The sequence below is a fragment of the Neomonachus schauinslandi genome, chromosome 4, assembly GCF_002201575.2.
Source record: "Neomonachus schauinslandi chromosome 4, ASM220157v2, whole genome shotgun sequence".
Lineage (NCBI taxonomy): Eukaryota > Metazoa > Chordata > Mammalia > Carnivora > Phocidae > Neomonachus > Neomonachus schauinslandi.
Window position 1 is genome coordinate 24,721,091 of NC_058406.1, and position 20,518 is coordinate 24,741,608.

At 49.8% G+C, this 20,518-nt stretch overlaps 1 protein-coding gene across 1 annotated transcript; it reads right to left on the reverse strand.

Annotated features, from left to right (window-relative positions):
• Nucleotides 1-593: 593 nt before the first annotated feature.
• On the reverse strand, nucleotides 594-19,553 carry A3GALT2 (alpha 1,3-galactosyltransferase 2). The gene is made up of 5 exons (XM_021684420.1): nucleotides 19,531-19,553; nucleotides 2,833-2,916; nucleotides 2,541-2,630; nucleotides 2,124-2,261; nucleotides 594-1,281 (listed from the first exon to the last, which is right to left on the reverse strand). The coding sequence occupies exons 1-5, from the start codon at nucleotides 19,551-19,553 to the stop codon at nucleotides 594-596; spliced, it is 1,023 nt and encodes a 340-aa protein (XP_021540095.1).
• Between the last annotated feature and the right edge of the window lie 965 nt (nucleotides 19,554-20,518).

Sequence of the window (20,518 nt, forward strand, 5' to 3'; positions counted from 1 at the left end):
CCATAAAGACACTTTTGGAATAATTTTATTACAATATTACTTAAATATGTACAAACTATGCTTGAGGGCGGGGGAGGTGGAAGGGCAAAGCAAAGGACTCGGATGCCACCACGTTTCTCCTGCAGCAGAAGCTTTCTCCTGTTCGCCCAGAGGCTACTGTCTTTTCGGAGTGAGGGCCAGTCCTGGCTCTGCAGCGTCTGCCCAGACTGACTCACAGATTCTGTGTCCTTAGGCAGTTATGTTCCCTTTTTGCGTCTCAGTCTCATCAAAAAGGGGGTTGGGGGTGGCGGTGGGTGACGGGGGCTAAAACAGCCCTTCAGGAGGCATCAGCCGAATCCAGTAAGGTCAGAGGTGAAAGGTCTAGAGGCAGCCTGACCGAGGCGCTACTGCCCAGCGTGCGTCGTTGTCGGTCGCTGTTGAAAGTGGGGGAAAGGGGAACTTTCCCTCCCAGCGAGAAGCTCCCCAAAGGCCACGCTCCTCCTCCCACCGTCACGATCCCACGGCCGGGCACCTGGCCGGAGCGTCCAAGCTCTCGCCGCCCTCCGGGGCGCCCGCACGGCTTCAGGGGCCCCCTTCCTGGCCCGGTGGGGGGCCTAGTCGCGCAGCAGGGCGTACTCCTTGGGCGCCCAGAGCAGGCGCGGCTGGCGGATCTCGGCCCGCCGGCCGATCTCGGGGCTCCAGCAGAACTCGGGCGACAGCACCTTGGCCGGCTTGTGCAGCCAGAAGAACTTGTTGAGGTGGCTCTCGTCGTGCCAGCGCGCCTCCAGGCCGCGCTCGCGGTCCCGCCGCAGGCCCCGCGCGCAGTGCGCCGTCAGCCCGCGCAGCGCCGCCACGCTGCCCCCGAACACGGCCGCGTGGTAGTAGAAGTCGCCCTCGCCCGGCGCCAGCGCGGCGGCCGAGCGCGCGTCGCGCTCGTACGGCAGCAGCCGCCGCGGCCAGTGGTAGTGCCAGGCGTGCAGCTGCGCCACCGACTCGGCCAGCACCTCGGGCCCGAAGGCGTCGCGGAAGTGTTGGTCCACGTCCATGCAGAGCACGAAGTGTGCCTCGCGGCCCAGCCGCCCGCCCAGCGCCTCGTGCAGCGTGCGCATGCGCTGCATGGACACGTCCTGCCAGCGCGGCTCGCGGGCCACGCGCTCCACGCGCAGCCGGCGGCCCGGGGCCAGCGCCACGCGGGGCACGGCGGCCGGGCGCTCGGTGAACACGTAGTACACCACGCGCTGGCCCGCCATGAAGTGCTGCTCGGCCGTCTCCAGGAAGCGCGCCAGGTACTTCTCCAGGTATCTGCCGGGCGGGGCCGGTCAGTCTGAGCACGGCTCCCACCCCGGCCCCCGCCCCGGCCCCGCTGGGGCTCCCGGCGCCGGTCGCCCTCCACTCCCCTCCACAGCCCTCCAGCCTCCGCTGGGGCTCCCGGCGCCGCTCCCCCTCCAGTCCCCTCCACAACCCTCCAGCCGTAGCTTTCGCGGTGGACAGAGGCGACTGCAGATTGCTCGTCTCTGCTGCCCAGAGGGGCCCTGGGTTCCTTCCCTTGAACGTGGGCTCCCACTAAGTGCCTGGATCAACAGGGTGCCACGGCAGGGAGGCTGGACTGGCCCTTTGGACGACTGGCGGCCGTTAGCCTTTGCCTCGTTAGGGCTCTGAGCCTTCGCTTACGAAGTCCCGGACCCTTGATGCCGCAGGGACGTGAGGAAGCCCAGCTAGCTGCGCAGAAAGCTGTGTGGAGACAGTGCCCCACCTGTGTTCAGCAGTCGGCCATCCCAGTGGAGGCTCAGACCGTGGGGAGCAGTGAGGAGCCCTTCCTACGGAGCCCGGTGGGAATTCCTGCCCACAAGAATCATGAGCTATAATAACAGCTGTTTTCAGTCACTGAGTTTGTGACAGTTCCTTACATAGATAACCAGGATGGTCCCTGTGCTGGGTGGGCTCCATAGTGCTGGTGTCTGGGGAGGAGGGAAAGAAAATTGACAGCACTGTCCTCTTCCTGGGAGTCTGGGACAAGAGGTGCTGTCTTTGACTCCCTCTTCACTTTAGGATCTTGTGGCCCACAGGGTGCCCCACCCCTACATCACATGCACACCTGTTCCATTCCCATGCTGGATAGCACCGCTCCCCTCCCCAGGCCTTACCTGCCTACGGCAAAGACAGTCAGCCCAATGGTGAGGTTCTGCTGGAGAGCCTTTTGCTGGGCCACAGCTGGATCGAAGGTGCCATCCCAAATAATGGGGGCCCCCCAGGAGGTACAGGTCAGGACGTCAGGCCGGGCCCTGGCCAGGGCAGGGATGGAGAGATAGGTCCGTTCATCCACCCATTTGGTGCATGTTCACTGCCACCTGCCAGGTGCTGGGCCCTAGGGACCCACTAATGGGTGTGACCCGGCCCCTGCCCCTAGAGATCCCTAACCTGATCGAATACGGAGGATTGGGAGACGTGTGACCTGATGGGGCCACCGGAAGGAGTACCTGGCCCTGCTGGGGCGAGGGATGTGAGGAGGGCAGGGACACTGGGGCAGAGCTCTGGAGGGTGTGTGGGCGTTAGCTCCTTACCAGGGATTCAGGAGACCTGTGAAGTTGTCTCTCAGCAGGGCCATTCTGGCAGAAGGGCAGACACCCATGGGGATGAGGGTTTCCAGATGCCTGTGGGGTGGGGCCAGCAGTGAGGGAGGGGCATGACAGCCAGCTCAGGGCGCCTCTCACTTTGCTCTTTACAAGGAGGGAGAGCCCACAAGGCCAAGTGTGCAGCCAAAGAGCCACCACCCACCACCCGCACTTGGAAGGAGCCGCTTTGACCCTGACCCTGCTGGTTCCCACACTGAGTGCTGGGGGAGGGGGGTTGTACCTGACTATAGGGAGCCCATACTGGAGCATCCCTAAGAGGCCAAGTGCAAGTAGGAGCAGCCAACAGAAGAGTCTCTTCCAGGTCCTGGGTGGTGGGGAAGGGCGTTAGCAACTCATTTATATGCACATATACACATGAGAAATTGTTTTTGTAATTTTAATGTTTCATGTTACTTATTTTTGAATACAAATATATCCTATTCGCATGGTACAGACATTCGAAGGACAAGAGTATATCTAGTGCTCTTTCCTGGTCCCAGCCACTCAGCTGCTCTGCGTGGAGGCAAGCCAGTATGACTCTTTCCTTGAGCCTCCTTCCGGAAGTGGTCTGTGCACGTACAGGCAAATATAAATATGGGAGCACAGTAGATACGCTGTTCTGCACCTTGCACTTTCCACTGCCTGCACTGATCGTCTTTGGCGTTGGTCCCTCTCAGTACCCGATGTGCTTTCTAACCCTTTTCCCCAGCTTCCCAGTATGCCACTGATCGCTTCAAGCTAAGCGATGAGAGCAAGCCTCACACATAGTACTCACTCAGTATACTCTGGCTGTTGCTATTGTTATTATTCCTGAGCAGACCCCCGTGACCCCCTGGACAACCTCCCAACTCCACTCTCTGCCCTACAAATCTTCCCCAAGTCTAGCTCCCCCAGTCTCTTTCAAGAAGCCTGCCAGGTCAGACCCTCCAGCCTCCTGGCCTTTTCTGCTACCCCACTTCACCTTTCCTCAGCAGATGTATCTAGCAGATAGCTCGGAGACGCATCTTGTGGTGGGGTGTGCGCCCGGGTATCCACCTGCGCGCCATCTCAGCACATGGTACCTCCTTCTGTTCAGTTGGCCAAGCCAGAAACCTGGCTGCTCCCCAACCCCTCCCTCTCCCTCACCCCCGTCTGCTGTCAGTCCCCAGGTTGGGTTGATTTGGCCTCCTTAACCCCCCCGCCCCCCTGCTCAGCTCCTGCTGTGCCCCCGGCCCCCGCAGTGACCCTGCCTGCACACCCCTCACCGGGATCACTGTGGCATCAACTTCCCTGCTCCCAGCCACTTCCTACACGGCCCCCAAAGCCATCCTGTAAAATGCCCGCCCGCCTTAACAGCTTCCACATCACATGACCAATCATCCAAGAAGAAATGCATCGAGGAGGCAAATACATGCAGAAATGTTCACCCTCACTAGTAACTAAAGACATACAAATTAGAACAGGCTGGCATGTTTTACCTGTAAAATGAGCTTTTTAAAAAGAAGTAAAAACAGCGGCGCTGCAAGGATACAGCGAGGCAGACACTCCCACACTGTTGGTGGGGGCAAAGGGTGCCGGATCTTTTGTGGAAAGCTGCTTAGCTATGGGAATTGAAGCCTTCACTGTTCATCCCCTTTAATCCAATCACCCCAACTTCTGGGAGCCTGTTCAGTATGGAAAAAGTTGATGCGTCAAGATGTTCACTAGTTTCTGCTTATTCATGCACTATATTTACTGGGCACAAGCTCAGAATCAAGCACTTGCTGGGTCAAGGATTCTGAGGTGAGCGAGGCCCAGACCTCATCTTCAGGGAATGGAGGCCAGAGGATGTGGGTGGCCAGGAAGAGAGGGAATGCGTCAGATGACAGACTGCAGAAAGACGAAATGGAACACAGCACAGTAAGGCTGCAATAGCAGAAATACAAGATGCTATGAGGGCAAATTGGAGGGTGCCAGCCGAGCCTTGACAAATGGGGAGGAAGTCAGGGAGGCTGCCTGGGAGAGGTGGCCTCTAATAATGAGAAGTTATCCAGGCAAAGAAGGCAGCTGAGTAGGGAGGGAGGCTTATGAGAAGAAAACAACAATGTACAAAAGTGAGAGGTGAGAGGAAGCTTGGGCTGTGCAAGGCCCTGCGGGCCATTCTGCAGGATGGAGTGTGTGGGGGGCGGGTGCCGGGGGAAGGTGAGGTGAGGCTGGAGGTAAGCCAAGGCTAAATCACACCCCACCTGCATTCCAGGTGAAGGGGTTTGAGCTTCACCTTGAGGACTATAGGGAGCCCTGAAAGATACTTCCCCCAGGGAGTGATGCAGTCAGATTTTTATTTGAAAAAAAAAAAGTATTGCAGCTGAACTGTTGAGCCTGGATACTGGGGTGGGGAGCAGGGCTGGAGGCAGGAAAGCGGGCTCCAAGCCACTGCCAGCCCTCAGCTAGTGGCAGTGTGAGCCGGGTGTTGGCGGTGGGGTGGGGGGGAGTAGCTGGTGAAGGGCTGTCAAGGCAGTGGGCTGGGCAGGACTTTCATGGTTCCAGGGCCAGGGGGCTGGGAAGGAGGCAATGCCTGAGTGTCCAGTGGGAGAGTGGGGAGAGGAGTAAGCAGAGGTGCAGTGGTGGAGGCAGAGGGCCTGGGTGACTCCCCAGAAGTGCGGCTGGAAAGAGGGAGGAGGACGGGAACTGGAGGGGGCTGAGGGCCTGGGATTGGGGGCAGGGCATGTGTTTCTTTCATGAGAGGCACTTGGGCTTGGTTGCATCCCGACTGGAGGCACCACGGAGAAGGCCTTGAGTGGGGCTGCTGAAAAGGCCCCAGCAGCCAGCCCACGGACTGACTAAATCACCCTTTACTGACGACTCTGTGGTCACATGGAAAAATGCTTATGCAGGAAGCTTCAATAGGAAAAAAAAAAAGTTCTCAAATTGATGGGCAGTATGATTATAATTTAGCAGTAATTAAAACATACACCAGAAAATAAGACTAAAAAAGGAAAACGTAAAAGTGGCTATGCAGTAAGTTATAGTAGGGTTCCCTCCCTTTATTTTTCCCCTCCAGTTGTTTGTGATGTGCTTATATTGCCTTTTTAATGAAGGAAGAATACAGAGTTAGCAGTTTAGAAAAACCACCCCAACAAAGCTGTGTTAAGGCTTCCTACTGCCTGCAAAATCAAGTCTATGGCTCTTAGTCCTGTCCGAGGAGCCTTCAGAACCTGGCTCCTTCGCTCTCACATTTGAAGTGCCCTCACCTGACCTGGCTTTCCTACTTCTAGAAATGGAGACTCGCAGCGGGCAGACTACGGACGGTCTTGTAGCTATGTTTGAAAAAGCAAATGCATGTCAGCAACCCCAGTGTTGATCAGTGGGGAACTGGATGAACGAGTTACGCTCATCTGTACCACGGAAAGCAACGCGACCCCTAAAAAGGATGGGGTGGATGTAGAAGTACTCTCTGGAAAAGAGGTCCTGGTGTATTAAGTGGGAGAGGAAATAAAGGGAGTACATACAGAGGCTGATCTACACCTACGTACCCAGGCATTTACAGATGTGCGTATCTGTGGTCTTTTATAAACATGTAGGAAAAGATCTAGAACAGCATTGTCCAGTAGAAGTACAATGTGAACCACATGTATAAATTGAAATTTTCTAGTAGTCACATAAAAGATATGAAAAGAAACAGCTGAAATGAATTTTAATAACATTTTAACCCAGTATATCCAAAATACCCTTTCAGTGTATAATCAGTACAAAAATTGTGGAGATATGTTTTATATTCTTGTTTTGTACGAAGTCCAAATACTAAATCCAGTGTATATTTTAGATGTATAGCACATTTCAATTGGAATTAGCCCCATTTCAAGTGCTTGGTAGCCACATAGGGCTTGGTGGCTCCCCTACCGGATGGCATGATTCAGAAGGAGAGGCACCAGTTAGCGAGGGGCTGAGACTGGAGGGAGGAGGGGATTTCTACTTGATATACTTCTATCATGTTCCCGCGTGCAATGAGCTTGTATTACTTTTGTTGTTGTTAAAGGAACAATAGGCCCCAAATGGAGTCACTCCTACTAAGCCCCGTATCAGCAAACCAAACCAGTTAGCACTTAACTGCAGTTTCAACTTGTCCCAGAAATGTACCTTTAACCAGTCAATCTGGAATTACCTGGTCAGCTCTAGAGATTCTCTGCCTGATAGACCCCTGCCTTCCCCCAAAGGAAAGTGACCCTGCTTGAAACAGTCCACTCTTGGCTAGAAGCTTCCTTTCCTCCATCCCCTCCTGCCTATAAAAGCCTGCCATCTTGTACAGCTCCACAGAGCTCCTTTCTGTCTTCTGAGATGCTGCCCGATTCATGAATCATTAAAGAAAGCCAATTGTACTCAGCTAATTTTGTTTTTTAACAGATTGGGTGGCACTGACAGGATCAAAGGAGACTTCTGGTGGCTTTGGGGACAGTGAGAAACACAGGCATGGTACCCATGAACCTCTTGAATTTCTCGCTGTTTCTGAGGGCCTCAGGGAAGTTCCCCTTGGTTCTGAGCTCCACTGTCTTTGCATCAAGCTTCCGATCTCATTGGCTTTCCAGTCTGGGGCTGGTCAGCTGCAGCAAGCAGAGGGTTCCACCCAGAACCCAAGCCCCGAGCCCTCGGTTTAGTTTGCAATCCCCCCATTTGATCGGAACCCCCAGATTCCACACTGGGGCCCGCTGGTGGCAGCTGCAGGTCCCCGATTGTTTGGACTCTGTCTGCAGGTCCCCTTCTTTGGGCTCTGTGATTCAGGCCTCCCCCTGGTCCCCACTTCCACAGTGGGAATTGCTGGTGGCGCACATGAGGCCTTCTGTCCGCCAGTCTGCAGATGACTGCTGGCGTCCACAGGCCCATTTCTGTGGCCACTGTTGGTTTCTCTTAACACAGACGTAAGGTAAAGGCTATTGCGAGTGGGAGTCTCAGAAGCCAAAAAGCTGCAAAAATTGGTGGGGTGTGGGTTAAACACTTAAAAACCATTAGAGCACTTGCACCTAACTTCAAAACTCATGTGTTAGGTTAGGTTAAGTTACTAGGTCTCACCAACCCCAAGAAAATGTCCATGCAACAAGGTACACTGTAAAACATCACACAATCCCCAATCCCACAGCATGTCCCTTTCAGGTATGAGTCTGGTTCTGAGACCCAAAGGCTTAGCTGAAACATAATAACTACTACTAATAATGGAATCCTTAAATTCCAGAGTCAAGCACTCCATCTTCCCGCACACTGACTTGTTTTTTTTTTTTTAAGATTTTTAAAATTTATTTATTTGACAGAGACACAGCAAGAGAGGGAACACAAGCAGGGGGAGTGGGAGAGGGAGAAGCAGGCTTCCCGCTGAGCAGGGAGCCCGATGCGGGGCTCGATCCCAGGACCCTGAGACCATGACCTGAGCCAAAGGCAGACGCTTAACGACTGAGCCACCCAGGCGCCCCCTGACTTGTTTTATGTCTAAGAACTGCAGTCCTGAAAGCTATTGATATCTACAAAATGGCACAATCTTACTAAAACAACCTTGAATTACACTTGCCATTATGGAAAACATTCCATTTAGACAAGATCACTCATGTGAGAAGTGCACTTAAAAGCAAGGGTTCCCAGGGGCGCCTGGGTGGCTCAGTCGGTTAAGCAGCTGACTTGATTTCTGCTCAGGTCATGATCTCAGGGTTGTGGGATCCAGCCCCGCATCAGGCTCCATGCTCAGCTTGTTTGCTTAAGGTTCTCTCTCTCTCTCTCCCCCCTACCAGCTCTCTCTTGTTCTCAAATAAATCTTAAAAAAAAAAAAAAAAAAACCCAACGGAAACAAGGGTCCCCAAATCAAACCAACTGAGTGGGATACTTATTTTAATTGGTATACAGAAGCTTTCCAAAGGCTTCAAGATTCCAGAATAGCTTCATTAAAAAAAATTCATTGCGGGGTGCCTGGGTGGCTCAGTCATTGGGCGTCTGCCTTCAGCTCAGGTCATGATCCCAGGGTCCTGGGATTGAGCCCCGTGTCAGGCTCCCTGCTCCATGGGAAGCCTGCTTCTCCCTCTCCCACTCCCCCTGCTTGTGTTCCTGCTCTCGCTATCTCTCTGTCAAATAAACAAAATTAAAAAAAAAAAATTCATTGCAAAAGGCCAATGAAAATTTAGATACAAGATCATAAACAAAAGTGTGCCAAGCCATTAGTCTTATAGCTACAAGGGCTGCAAGGCCAGAGACTTAAAAAAGCACCTGGGCCTCCCACATTGCACCTTCCTAGGGGCCCATCATTAAAACGCTGGCCCAGGGATTGATGTCTCAGTTGTAATCAATGGAGAAGCTGGAAAAGACAGTCCTCAAAGGCCCTGTGCAAAATTTCCAACATCAACTTTAATGTCCTTGTATCTACTCCCAAAGGTGGGCCCCCATATAGGCCCCTCCCAGAGTTGACAGGTCTCCAAGGGATTCTCCCGTACTGCTACCAGTAATTCCTTTAAACAGGAAAGGGGAAACTAAAGTCAAAATTAATTTTAACAACTGGCCAAATTCTGGTAGATACTGGAGCTACACCCTCTACTTCATTTTTTAATTTTTATTTTTTAAGATTTTATTTATTTATTCATGAGAGACAGAGAGAGAGAAGCAGAGGGAGAAGCAGGCTCCCTCTGAGCACAGAGCCCGATGTGGGGCTCGATCCCAGGACGCTGGGGTCATGACCTGAGCCGAAGGCAGAAGCTTAACCGTCTGAGCTACCCAGGCGCCCTACACCCTCTACTTTAAACCTCACTCGAAGAGCACCCGGGGTGTCTCAGTGGGTCAAACATCTGGCTCTTGATCTCAGCTCAGGTCTTGATCTCAGGGTCGTTGAGTTCAAGCCCTGCATTGGGCTCCACACTGAGCATGGAACCTACTTAAAAAAAACAAACCTCACTTGGGGCCTGCAAGTGGGATCCTGGGAATGCCAGCTAAAGGTGAGAATATTCTCACCAGAGTCAGCTCTCCTGGATCTCTTAGTACCCTGTATAAAGAGAAAAGTAAGCTTTCACGTTATCCCTTCCTTTCCAAATCCAGGCCATTGGTTATTGATCTTTGGGAATGGCTCTAGATCTTGTGAAGATAGTATCTTTTGCACCCTCGTTGAGGATACCTCTTGGGTTCATGGGGTTGTGTACTGCCAGAATATTTACTGTTTCTCCTGGCTGAAACCTGACAAGATATTTGAAAGGATTTATTTTTTTTTTTAAGATTTTATTTATTAGAGAGAGAGCACAAGCAGGGGGGAGGGTCAGAGGGAGAGGGAGAAGCAGATTCCCCGCCGAGCCGGGAGCCAGACGCGCGGGGCTGCATCCCAGGACCCTGAGATCATGACCTGAGCCTAAGGCAGACGCTTAACCAACTGAGGCACCCAGGCACACCGATATTTGAAGGAGTTAATAGCTCTGTGGTCATAAATTTGGCCAAATTGGAAGCTGATTTTCAAAGCCGGATATGAATTTTTTTTAGACCTTCTCCCTTAAGCTAAATGTACTTGGAGGGAAGGAAAATCTTTCCAACATAGGTGGATGGGCATGTCAGTCCTTGGATGTCCTCCAGGCTACAATTCAATTCTCCAAGGAGTTAGAAGTAGCTATCCTTATCCTACAAATCTTTCCAAGACCAGAAAGGCAGCTCTAGAAACAATTCAAAGTCCATCCATTCTAGGGGCACCTGGCTGGCTTAGTTGGTAGAGCATGGGACTCGATCTCCAAGTCCTGAGTTCAAGCCCCACATTGGGCATAGAGCTTACTTTAGAACAGAACAGAATAGAACAGAACAGAATAGGGGCACCTGGCTGGCTCATTTGTTAGAGCATGTGACTCTTGATCTCTGGGTTGTGAGTTCGAGCCCCACGTTGGGTGTAGTGATTATTTAAAAAAATAAATCAGAGTCCACCCTTTCTTTTTAACAATTAACCTCGCCCCTATTTGTCTCAAAAGGTGTGTGGGTACTGTAAAAATTCTGGCCTGAGGGAACACGTGTCCTTGGAGGAGTTTGCCTTCTCTCCCTGTGCCTTTGAGATGTAAATGCGCTACCTAATCTTCACCAGGGACTCTTCTGGTTTAGGCCATCTCCTTGAAATGTCAACTTCATGGAGTAGAGTTGACCCCTAAACAGAGGGTTAGGGGCACTGATTCACCCCCCCTTACAGTAAAAATCTGCATGTAATATTTGACTCTCCCCAAACTTAACTACTAATAGCCTGCTATTGACCGGAAGCCTTACTGATAGATAATATAAACAGTTAACACATATTTTGTATGTTATATGTATTATATATTGTATTCTTACAATAAAGCAAGCTAGAAAAAATAAAATGTTATTTAAAAAATCATAAGGAAGAGAAAATATTTACAGTACTGTACTGTATTTATTGAAAAAAATCCATTATAAGTGGACCCATGTGGTTCAAGCCATGTTGTTCAAGGGTCAACTGTAATTCTTTTTTTTTTTTTTTTAAAGATTTTATTTATTTACTTGAGAGAGAGACACACACAGCAAGAGACGGGACACAAGCAGGGGTAGTGGGAGAGGAAGAAGCAGGCTTCCCATGGAGCAGGGAGCCTGACATGGGGCTCGATCCCAGGACCCTGAGATCGTGACCCCTGAGCCAAAGGCAGACACCCAACAACTGAGCCACCCAGGTGCCCTGGGTCAACTGTAATTCTTAACAGAAGGGGGAAAAAAAGGAGGAAAGAGGCTTGTAAAACATAGAAACTGCTATAGACATTCCCTTGCCCCAAATCTAGTCCACAGTTTCTGTTAGATTACTTGTCAAGGACAAATACAAATCTTAAGTGTCTTCTCCGTAAAAACTAATAAAAAGCTGTAGCCATCTGAGCAAGTAAACTTATTCTAACTCTTATAACCTAGTAAGTTTTGTATTATACTGGCTTCATGGCTAAAATTTTATTTTATTTTAATTTTTTATTTTTTTGAGAGAGGGAGAGAGGATCTTGAGCAGACTCCACGCCCAGCGCAGAGCCCAACTCGGGGCTCCATCTCACAACCCTGAGCTTGTGACCTGAGCTGAAACCAAGAGTTGGACGCTTCACTGACTGAGACATCAGGCACCCCTCGTGGCTAAAATTTTAAAACAAAAACTATGAGGTCTCTGCATCTGTCTATATGATCAGAGTGTTATAGATGTATTTTCTATTACAAATAGTAGTGCAAAAATTAATTTGTAAAAGAGCTTGACTTAACTGGCTTTAAAAAATTAAGCACTTATATGAATTAAGTATTCCTGAAAATCTCAGAAATATAACAGAAAATAACCCAAATGCTTTTCAGGTTCATGTGATCTGGGAAAATACTCAGTATTAAAGCTAGTTTAAGTTTGGTTTAATTAAAATAGGTATGTCTTTAGAGTTATCAGCATTGAATACCAAACAGACACACAACTTTTATTCTACTTGGGTTTTACTAATAAGTTCATATCTTGGTTACAAATATTTGTCAGCCTATAAAATAACTTAGGATGATAACCAACTTTGTCTAATGCCTATAATGATGTTTTTGCAGGTAATCTTAAAATAACTGTTAAGAATAAATGATTTAAATAGATATAAATGGGATAAGAGTTTCTAGGCGAACTTTTCGGCAAAGAGTTTCCAAAATCTTTTGACTCCTCAAAACCTTAACGTGTTGCTAAGTTAAATGATGAGTTAAGTGAAATTCATTGAATATATAGACCATCTCAAGATAAAATAAAATAACGTGTGCCACATTGGAAAATTTACTATGAGGAACAGATACTTTTAGGAATATGAAATAGATTCATAAAATTGACAGTAACAGCTCATTTACAATTGTTTAAAGCTACTAGAAATAATAAAGAAATTTCTCTGTATGAAAGGAAAGCAGGGTGTGCATTTTCAGTAAGAGAAGGTATGAAGAATGGAAATGCATTTTTGCTGAGGGAAAAGAAAGTAATTTTGTCCTAAAAGTAAGGCTGGTTGTTCGGAATGGGAAAGAGAAAAAACAGGATGAGATCTGAATGTAAAAAAGAAGGTGGCAGATGGTGTGTAGAAAAGGAATCTTAGGAAAAGGATTTTATGCATGGTTAAGACAGCTAAGATTGGAATGGATATACATTTAAAAAATGAATTAATGTTAATCCCCAAAGTGCACAGGTACAAAATTAAAATTGGTTTCCTCTCTGTTAAAAGGACGAAGTTTTCTTAGACTATAGGTCTGCAGTTGATAGGAGATTTGTACAGGGTTTTCTTTACCTTTAAGTAATCTGCCTGGAAACGAAAGATTTTTGTGTCCTCTCAAAATAATTTCCCGTGTCTCATATCAGATCTCTGGTTACTTAAGAAAACCCAGACTTCTCTATTAGAAAAGCTTAGGGCTTGTTTTTGTTTTACGACTCCTTAACTCTTTGTAAATTTCTGCAGACTCTCTAATTGTCATTATGGTTAAATAGATAAACAAGTTATGCTTCACAATGACCTATGATCTTATCTGACCAAGTTTTTAAAAACCCCTTTATATCTTTGGGGGCGCCTGGGTGGCTGACTCTTGATTTTGGCTCAGGTCATGATCTCAGGGTCCTCAGACTGAGCCCCGCGTCGGGCATCCAGCCCGGCGCTCAGCGTGGAGCCTGCTTAAGAATCTCTCTCCCTCTGCCCCTCCCCCTCTAAAAAAAAATCCACCAAAAAAACCCCCAAACCCTTTGATAATCTTTTACAAACTCTGTGCCCTCCTCCCCCCACAATATAATTCTAAAAGAAGTCTTTTTAACCTGGAAGTAACTTTGAGATTTTCCTCAGGATCCTTGGAAAAACTGCAAAAGAATTGTTCTCTCTCCTTATAAAAAGAGAGATGCCCAACTTATTAGGCTTATTTGATATGTTAAATTATATGGGAGGCATTGTCGAATAAGTGATACGAAGCCTTCCTTATGTTGTATTTGTGTAGGTATGTAAGTGTTCCAGAAATTATGTGGAATTCCTGGAAATCTGATATGTCCTGGTATAATGTTATCAGCCATAATCTTGGTTATAATCTTAAAATGTTGTATATTACAGAAATAGTCAAATTTCCTTGTCAATTCTATTTGACCAACGGCCATTTTTAAGTCTTTTGTCATTTATAGATGGTATTTTTTTACTTTGATGCTTTTGTAAACGTGTTTCAGCTTTAAGGAGATTCAGTACAGGTTTCTGATAACTTTAAGATCATAAAACTGAAATGGGTAAAAGTTTCCAGAAGTAACAGGGAAACTGGATTCAAGCAGAACAAGTATTAATTACATGGGACTGAACGAACGAGTATGATTTTAATTTTGTATGACTTTTTGTTTGAAACATTGCTGGTTCCTTAATGTTTTGTTTTTCCATATTTAAGGAAACCTTTTCTCTTAAGCTATATGACTTACAGCAATCCAGTAAAGTATACCTTTGTAAACAAAGATGAAACATTTACTTTTTTTCCCCCTACCTGATCCCCTCCTGAATTTGGAAACTCTTGAGTCTTCTTTTCATGGTGATATAGTTAGTTATTTGCCTAAGTTCTATGAGAATCTGTTCTTGTAAGACATAACTGGAAGCATTGGTTATATTACCAAGATTTTGACTGATAGGAATTCACCCAAACTATAGGTATTTTAGGTAAAATTTAATGGTGAGTCCTTGGCTTGGCTTCCTGCCTCAGAGACTTTTAAAAGTTCAATCTGAGATTCCTTATGAAAAATTTCAGCAAAGCAGTCTTAAGATGGGCTTGTATGGTCAAACACTATTCTTACTGCACTTACGTAAGTAATCAGGCCAACTTAATGCAAACATTAGTTTTACTGTGATTATATCTGGTAAATACGGGTAATTGTAGAGAGAAAAATTATGTTTGCACTTTGTAGATACTAGATTCTAATCCTGTTTATTGTCTTTGAGTTTCTGTTAAATGCCTGTACACAGAATTAGATCCTGAATTCTTCTAGTTTCTTCAAATATCTGGCTACAACTCTCCGAAAGAATGTTTCCAAGTTTCTCGCACCCTTCTGACTTGGGAGTCACCGAGCCCAAAGAATGCCCTGAATCTCCTTGGAAGGGACTATTCCAGGTCCTCCTCACCACCCTGATGGCAGCCAAATCTCAGGAACTTGAACCTTGGGTCCACATCTCACAGCTAAAGAAGGCTGCACGTGTCCTGCCATCCTGTGCAGATGCCAGAGACCTCCAAATCAAACGGACGAGGAAGAGAAGTACCTGACATCCAGGTAGACTGCTCCCACCCAAAGCACCAGATAGAGACTTCCTACTTTAAGGCTAAACCCTTACTTCTTTTCTTTCTTTCCTTTATTCTAGCATTGGCCTGGAAAGATAACACCTTCATCTGTATCTCCTGGGCCTTTGCTAAAGGGAGGTAACCTTTCAGACTTCTAAATTTGTCTTTAAAAAACTCCAATCTGGGGTGCCTGGGTGGCTCAGTCGTTAAGCGTCTGCCTTCAGCTCAGGTCATGGTCCCAGGGTCCTGGGATCGAGCCCTACATCGGGCTCCCTGCTCGGCAGGAAGCCTGCTTCTCCCTCTCCTACTCCCCCTGCTTGTGTTCCCTCTCTCGCTGTGTCTCTGTCAAATAAATAAATAAATCTTTAAAAAAAAAAACAAAAAACAAACCCCTCCGATCTGTCCATGAAGGCAGAGTCCATTCACAGTGCCACCTTCGCGGGGTGGACAGGGTCTGTCTTTGTGGTGGCTTTCATCCCCTTTGGGCCTTTGATTGCCTAGAGGGCAGTGCCTCTTATCTAAGAGGGTTAGCTAACTGTGCCCCTGTCACAGACAAACCCAGACACCCCATCGGTCAATTCCCCTAAATTTACAACGTCAAGTTAGAAAGGACCTACCAGGCGGCTTTTGTGATTCAGGATTTGCTTCCTTTGGCAGGTCCCTAACTCCCTGGTTAGGAGTGAATACAAATGAGGCTGTGATCAGGACACTCTCCTTAACTCTTGAAAGTGTGGCAAAAATCCAGTGCTGAAGCAATAGACACACAGTGAAAATCCTTAGACTCTCTGGCCAGAGTTGTTTTTGTCTTTAAGGTTTTATTCGTTTATTTGCCAGACAGAGAGAGAGCAGAGAGAGAGAGAGAGGGAGCGGGGGTGGGGGGTGGGGGTGGGGTGGGGGAGGGCGGGCAGAGGCAGAGGAAGAAGCAAGACTCCTCGCGGAGCAAGGAGCCCAACGCGGGACTCCATCCCAGGACCCCGGGATCAGGACCTGAGCCGAAGGCAGATGCTCAACCAACTGAGCCACCCAGGCGCCCCTGCCTGAGCTGTTTTTGATATTAGGACAGCCCCTGATGAACTTTGAGCCGAACACAGAGGAGTCTGGGCTGTGGTCAGTACCCCATGCTGCACTGGGATGAACACTTCTAGGGAAGCTGAAACTCAGTTCTGGAAGAGTGCTGAGCAAGCCACTTGGCTTAAAAAGGTGACCCCTTCCATGGGGTCTTTCTTTGCCTTACTTGATTTCGATGGATTTGGGTCTTGGGGCCCGTGGCTCCTGAGTGCTCCCTGAACAGAGAGAAGTGTCCTGCTGATAATAACCACAGCAGCCATCCTGGGGCCCTGTCCTCTCTCAGAAGCTTTAAATGCACGTTCGAAGCCCTAACCACCAAGCAAATGCTCTCCCTGAGACTGGAGCATCAAGAAGGGAATGGAGTGAATGTCTAACTTCAAAAATGTGAGCCTGAAGTCATGACCTGCGAGCACCACACGGAGGAGCAGCAAGAGTGGGGGGAGCTTCGCGGGGACGGCTGGGGGGGCGCTGACGCCCTGTGGTTTGATCTCATCTCTCAGTCAGACCGAGAGTCTGACCAAAAGGAGGGGGAACGGTTATGAAAGAAACAACGGGCCCCAGATGGAGCCACTCACACGCAGTGCCCTGTCCGCCAACCACGACTCAGTACCTAACGCAACTGCAGTTCCAGCTTCCCACAGGAATGTGTCTTTTAACCAGTCAGGCTGGAATTACCTGGTCAGCACCAGTGACGTCATCTGCCTGATGGACCCCTGCCTTCCCCCAAAGGAAGGTGACCTCGCCTGAAACAGTCCACTCTTTGCTAGAAGCTTCCTTTCCTCCATCCCCTCCTGCCTATAAAAGCCTGCCATTTTGTCCAGCTCCACAGAGCTCCGTTCTGTCTGCTGAGATGCTGCCCGATTCATGAATCGTTAAAGAAAGCCCACTCGGTCTTCAAATGTACTTGGCGGGATTTTGCCCTTTTAATGTTGTCTAACAGAAGAAGATAATGTCTGTTTCTTCACACTCGTCTCTCGTCCAGCTTCCCTTTTTGTTCTAGTCACCCTGTGGGCTACCCCTGCTTGTGGCTCATTGACTTTAACTCAGGGGTTCCCACAGCCCCCTCGTGTTCCATTAATTTACTCACAGAACAGCTCATGTAACTCAGGGAGGCAGTTTCCTTCCATTTCCTGGTTCGTTTATGAAGACCCTGATCCAGGACTGCATAGAGGGGCGTCCAGAAGGGTCCAGAGCTCAGGAGGCTCTAGCCCGCGTGCAGTTGCAGGGCGCCCCCCCCCCCCCCCGCCGGCTGTGGGACGCATTCCCCGACCCGGAAGCTTTCTCACACTGCTGTCCAAGGGGCTGGGGTGGGGCTGAATGTTCCAAGCCTCTAACCCAGCGTCTTTCTGGCGATTAGCCCCATCCGGACGCAACGAGGGACCAACTTAAGTCACCTCCTTAGCATAAACTCAGCTGGGATAGGGGCTTATTAGGAATAACAAAAGACATTCCAGTCACTCAGGAAATGCCAACCTTTCGAAGAGTCCTGCGCGGGGCCTGCGCGGGGCACGCAGGGAAAAGACCAAAAGTCGCCCTAAACCACACCCTTGATCAGAGTTCCCTCCTGGACCTGGGGTGGGGCCGCATAGCACTTACCGGGGCTTCTGCTGGGACTGTTCTGGGCATCACGAGTAGTGACAGAGGACACCTGGGGGGTTGGTGCCACCCGCTCTCTCCACTTGGATGTCTCCCAAGCGTCTCACATTTAATGGCCAAATCGGTGCTCTTGATTTTCCTCAGAAACCTGCTCCCCACTCAGGTCTCCTCCATCTTGGTAAATGACATCATGATGTCCTGTGTTCTCTGTGACTGGTCCCAGTTACCCAAGTGGGACCCCTTCCCCTCCCCTCATAGCTGTCAGTCACCAAGTCCTCTTGCTTCTGCCTCCCCACCAGAGCCCCAAGCTCCCTTGTCCCCACCCCACAGAGCCATTCCCGCCTCACTGCTCCTCACCTGGATTCCTGCGTCTGACTTGACTTGGGTCTTCCCCACCTCTGTATGTTTGCCCTTATTTTCCTACCAACCACCACCAAGCTCCAGATAATATGCTTCAATACCCAGCCTCCTTGTGACTGACGCCTTCCTCGCCCCACCCCCCAACCCCTGCCGCCGGGTGCCCCTCGGACCGGTGCAAACCTCTCCTCCAGCACATGCCCAACTAGACTCTGCACCTGTGCCCCACCAGGCTGTGGGGGTCTATTTTCTTGGACTTTGTGCTCTCGGTGCCAAACCTGAGAGCCTGCCTTGTAGTTGGTGGTATTAATGATTGTTCAGTAAACAAATGAAGCAATGAATGGTTTTCTTGTCTTCATTCTCTTTCCCCAACTGTGACTCTCAACACTGTTTGCTTTCATGAATAGTCTACACTCTTTACGAATAATGCCGGACATTTACGAGGCAGACCCTCTGCCTGCCGAGTGTTTTAGGTCCCTATCTCATGGAGGCCTGCCCATAGGCCCTTGAAGGAGCTGCCGTGATTGTCTCTACCTTATGAGGAAACAGGTTCAGAAGCATTAAATCACTTGCTCAAGGTCACATAGCTGGTTATGCCACGGAGCGGAGGTTTGAACTGAGGTCTGATCCCCAAGCCAGAACATGGCATTTGGGGTTCCTTACGACCTGGCCCCAGCTCAGCCCTGAGGCTCATCTCCCAAGGGTCTTTGGCCATGTCATTATTCCCCCAAGGCACTTCACGCTCCCCGCCAGGGTCTCCCACAGGCAGCTCTCTCCCTTCCAGCGACCGCACCGCACACCGCGCCCCGGGAGGACAGGCTGCAGTTCTACCCGCAGAGGGCCCCTCCGGAAGCACCACCTGTCTGTGCTACAGGGGCAGGAAAAAGCTGGAATTGACCTCTCTCGGCCCCCAGCTGTCTTGACCCTCTTAGCCAGCCCCCTCCCAACCTGGGTGGGGAAAGCTGATGCTTATCTTGGGCACTGGGCCTCAGCCAGGGCAGCCAGGCGGAGCTGGCCCCAAGTGGCCCAGGTGAGGGCTCGGAGGATGCCCAGATGTAGGCCCGTGGTAGGCACCCGCCCACTATTGCTGCCCCCCTCACAGGCCCCCTTGGGAGCCCTTTGTCCATAGGGGCCTCTGCCTGGCCCATTCTTCCTTCCACATGCCTTGTTCAGCTATTTTCAAAAGCACCCCCTCCACCCCACCTCCACCTGCAGCAGGTGGTCCTTGAAGCCTACCCCATGCTGTCCCCTACAGCCTCCTGGCTTTCAAGAAGGGGTTGAAGATCAATCATTAGTTCTTACGTGGGAACAAGTTTCAATCCTGGATGGTTAGTCCCAGTGGGAGGAGAGAGAGCTCTCGGCTATGGTGGGGGACACAGCCCTAGGTCTTCCTTCTCTCACTCACCAAGGGGGCTCGGGGTTAAGGACAGCAAGAGGAGTTACCCAGCTCTCTTGACAAGATCCACAAGATCTCCTAGGGTGCAGTCTCCCTCCACCCCACTCTGCTCCATGGACCATCTCTACCCCTTGAGTGATGTCCCCTTTCAGAGTCCCCCTTCTCCCAGGATCAACATGGCTCAGCTGGTACTCAACAGGCCAGCTTTCGTGCCTCCTCCCTGACTGTTCTGGCCACCAGGCTGGTCTCCTCCCAGGTCAGCTGTCCCCTCATCTTCCCCCCGACACACTGGCAGTGTCCCCAACTCACCTGAGTCTCTCCTTGAGAGCCATGTCGAGAAGCTGGTAAGTCAACCGGCCAAGAAGAGCCCTTGAGCTCGGAGCCAGGGAAGAAATGACCAGTTCCTGTTGACTGGGACAAAGCAGCTCCAGGCCATCTGTCGGAAACCACACCCACAGGAGCAGGCAGAGATGAACTGCCCCGAGAGGGACTCCCCTGGGGGTGGTGCCTGCTGGAGGAAGCTGGCCCCAGGATGGGGTGGGGGCCCAGAGCCCCAGAGCCCCTTTGGGGCCAATCACCTGGAAGAAGGTGGATCTGAGTAAGGCCAGCTAGCTCTGGTTGGCTGGAGGCTCTGAGCTATTTCGTATTGGTTTCTCTTACCTGTGCAAGGGTGCCTGGGCTCTTCTTCAGTGTCTTGGAGCACTGGGAAGGGTGAGGGGGTCGGGCTGCAGTGTCTGCCGTCCAGGAAAAACCCTGTTCTGCACGGAGCTTCAGCCAGATCTCAAGGGCACTGGTCGCCTGAGTGTGACCTTGGAGAACTCACCATGGAATGGGGTACATGCCCCAGTCACCGAGGACAGTGTAAGAGCCGCACAAGATAGAGGATATGAAACCATTCTGTAAGGATTACACTGGGCAGGGTTTTTTATTTTATTTATTTTATTTATTTTATTTTTTTTTAAAGATTTTATTTATTTATTTGAGAGAGAGAATGAGAGAGGGGGGAGGGTTAGAGGGAGAAGCAGGCTCCCTGCTGAGCAGGGAGCCCGATGCGGGACTCGATCCCGGGACTCCAGGATCATGACCTGAGCCGAAGGCAGTCGCTTAACCAACTGAGCCACACAGGCGCCCTGGGCAGGGTTTTTTAAAAAGTGCAGGTTGTGAGTCCTCAAAAATGTTTTGTGGATCATGGATCGTGACCGAGATTTAAAACATGAACAGCAAGAGAACTGAAAATACCAGAATGTACGTAGGGTAGGTATTGTTTTGTGAAATTGTTGCTTCAGATATCTATATT

Bases quoted from the DNA above. Each gene is read 5' to 3' on its own strand.
- A3GALT2 (XM_021684420.1), bottom strand. From the start codon at position 19,553: ATGGCTCTCAAGGAGAGACTCAG. The intron at 2,917-19,530 runs GTGAGTTGGGGA...CCCACCACCCAG, and splicing joins GCTCTCAAGGAGAGACTCAG to GACCTGGAAGAGACTCTTCT. The intron at 1,282-2,123 runs GTAAGGCCTGGG...CCCGCCCGGCAG, and splicing joins ACTGTCTTTGCCGTAGGCAG to ATACCTGGAGAAGTACCTGG.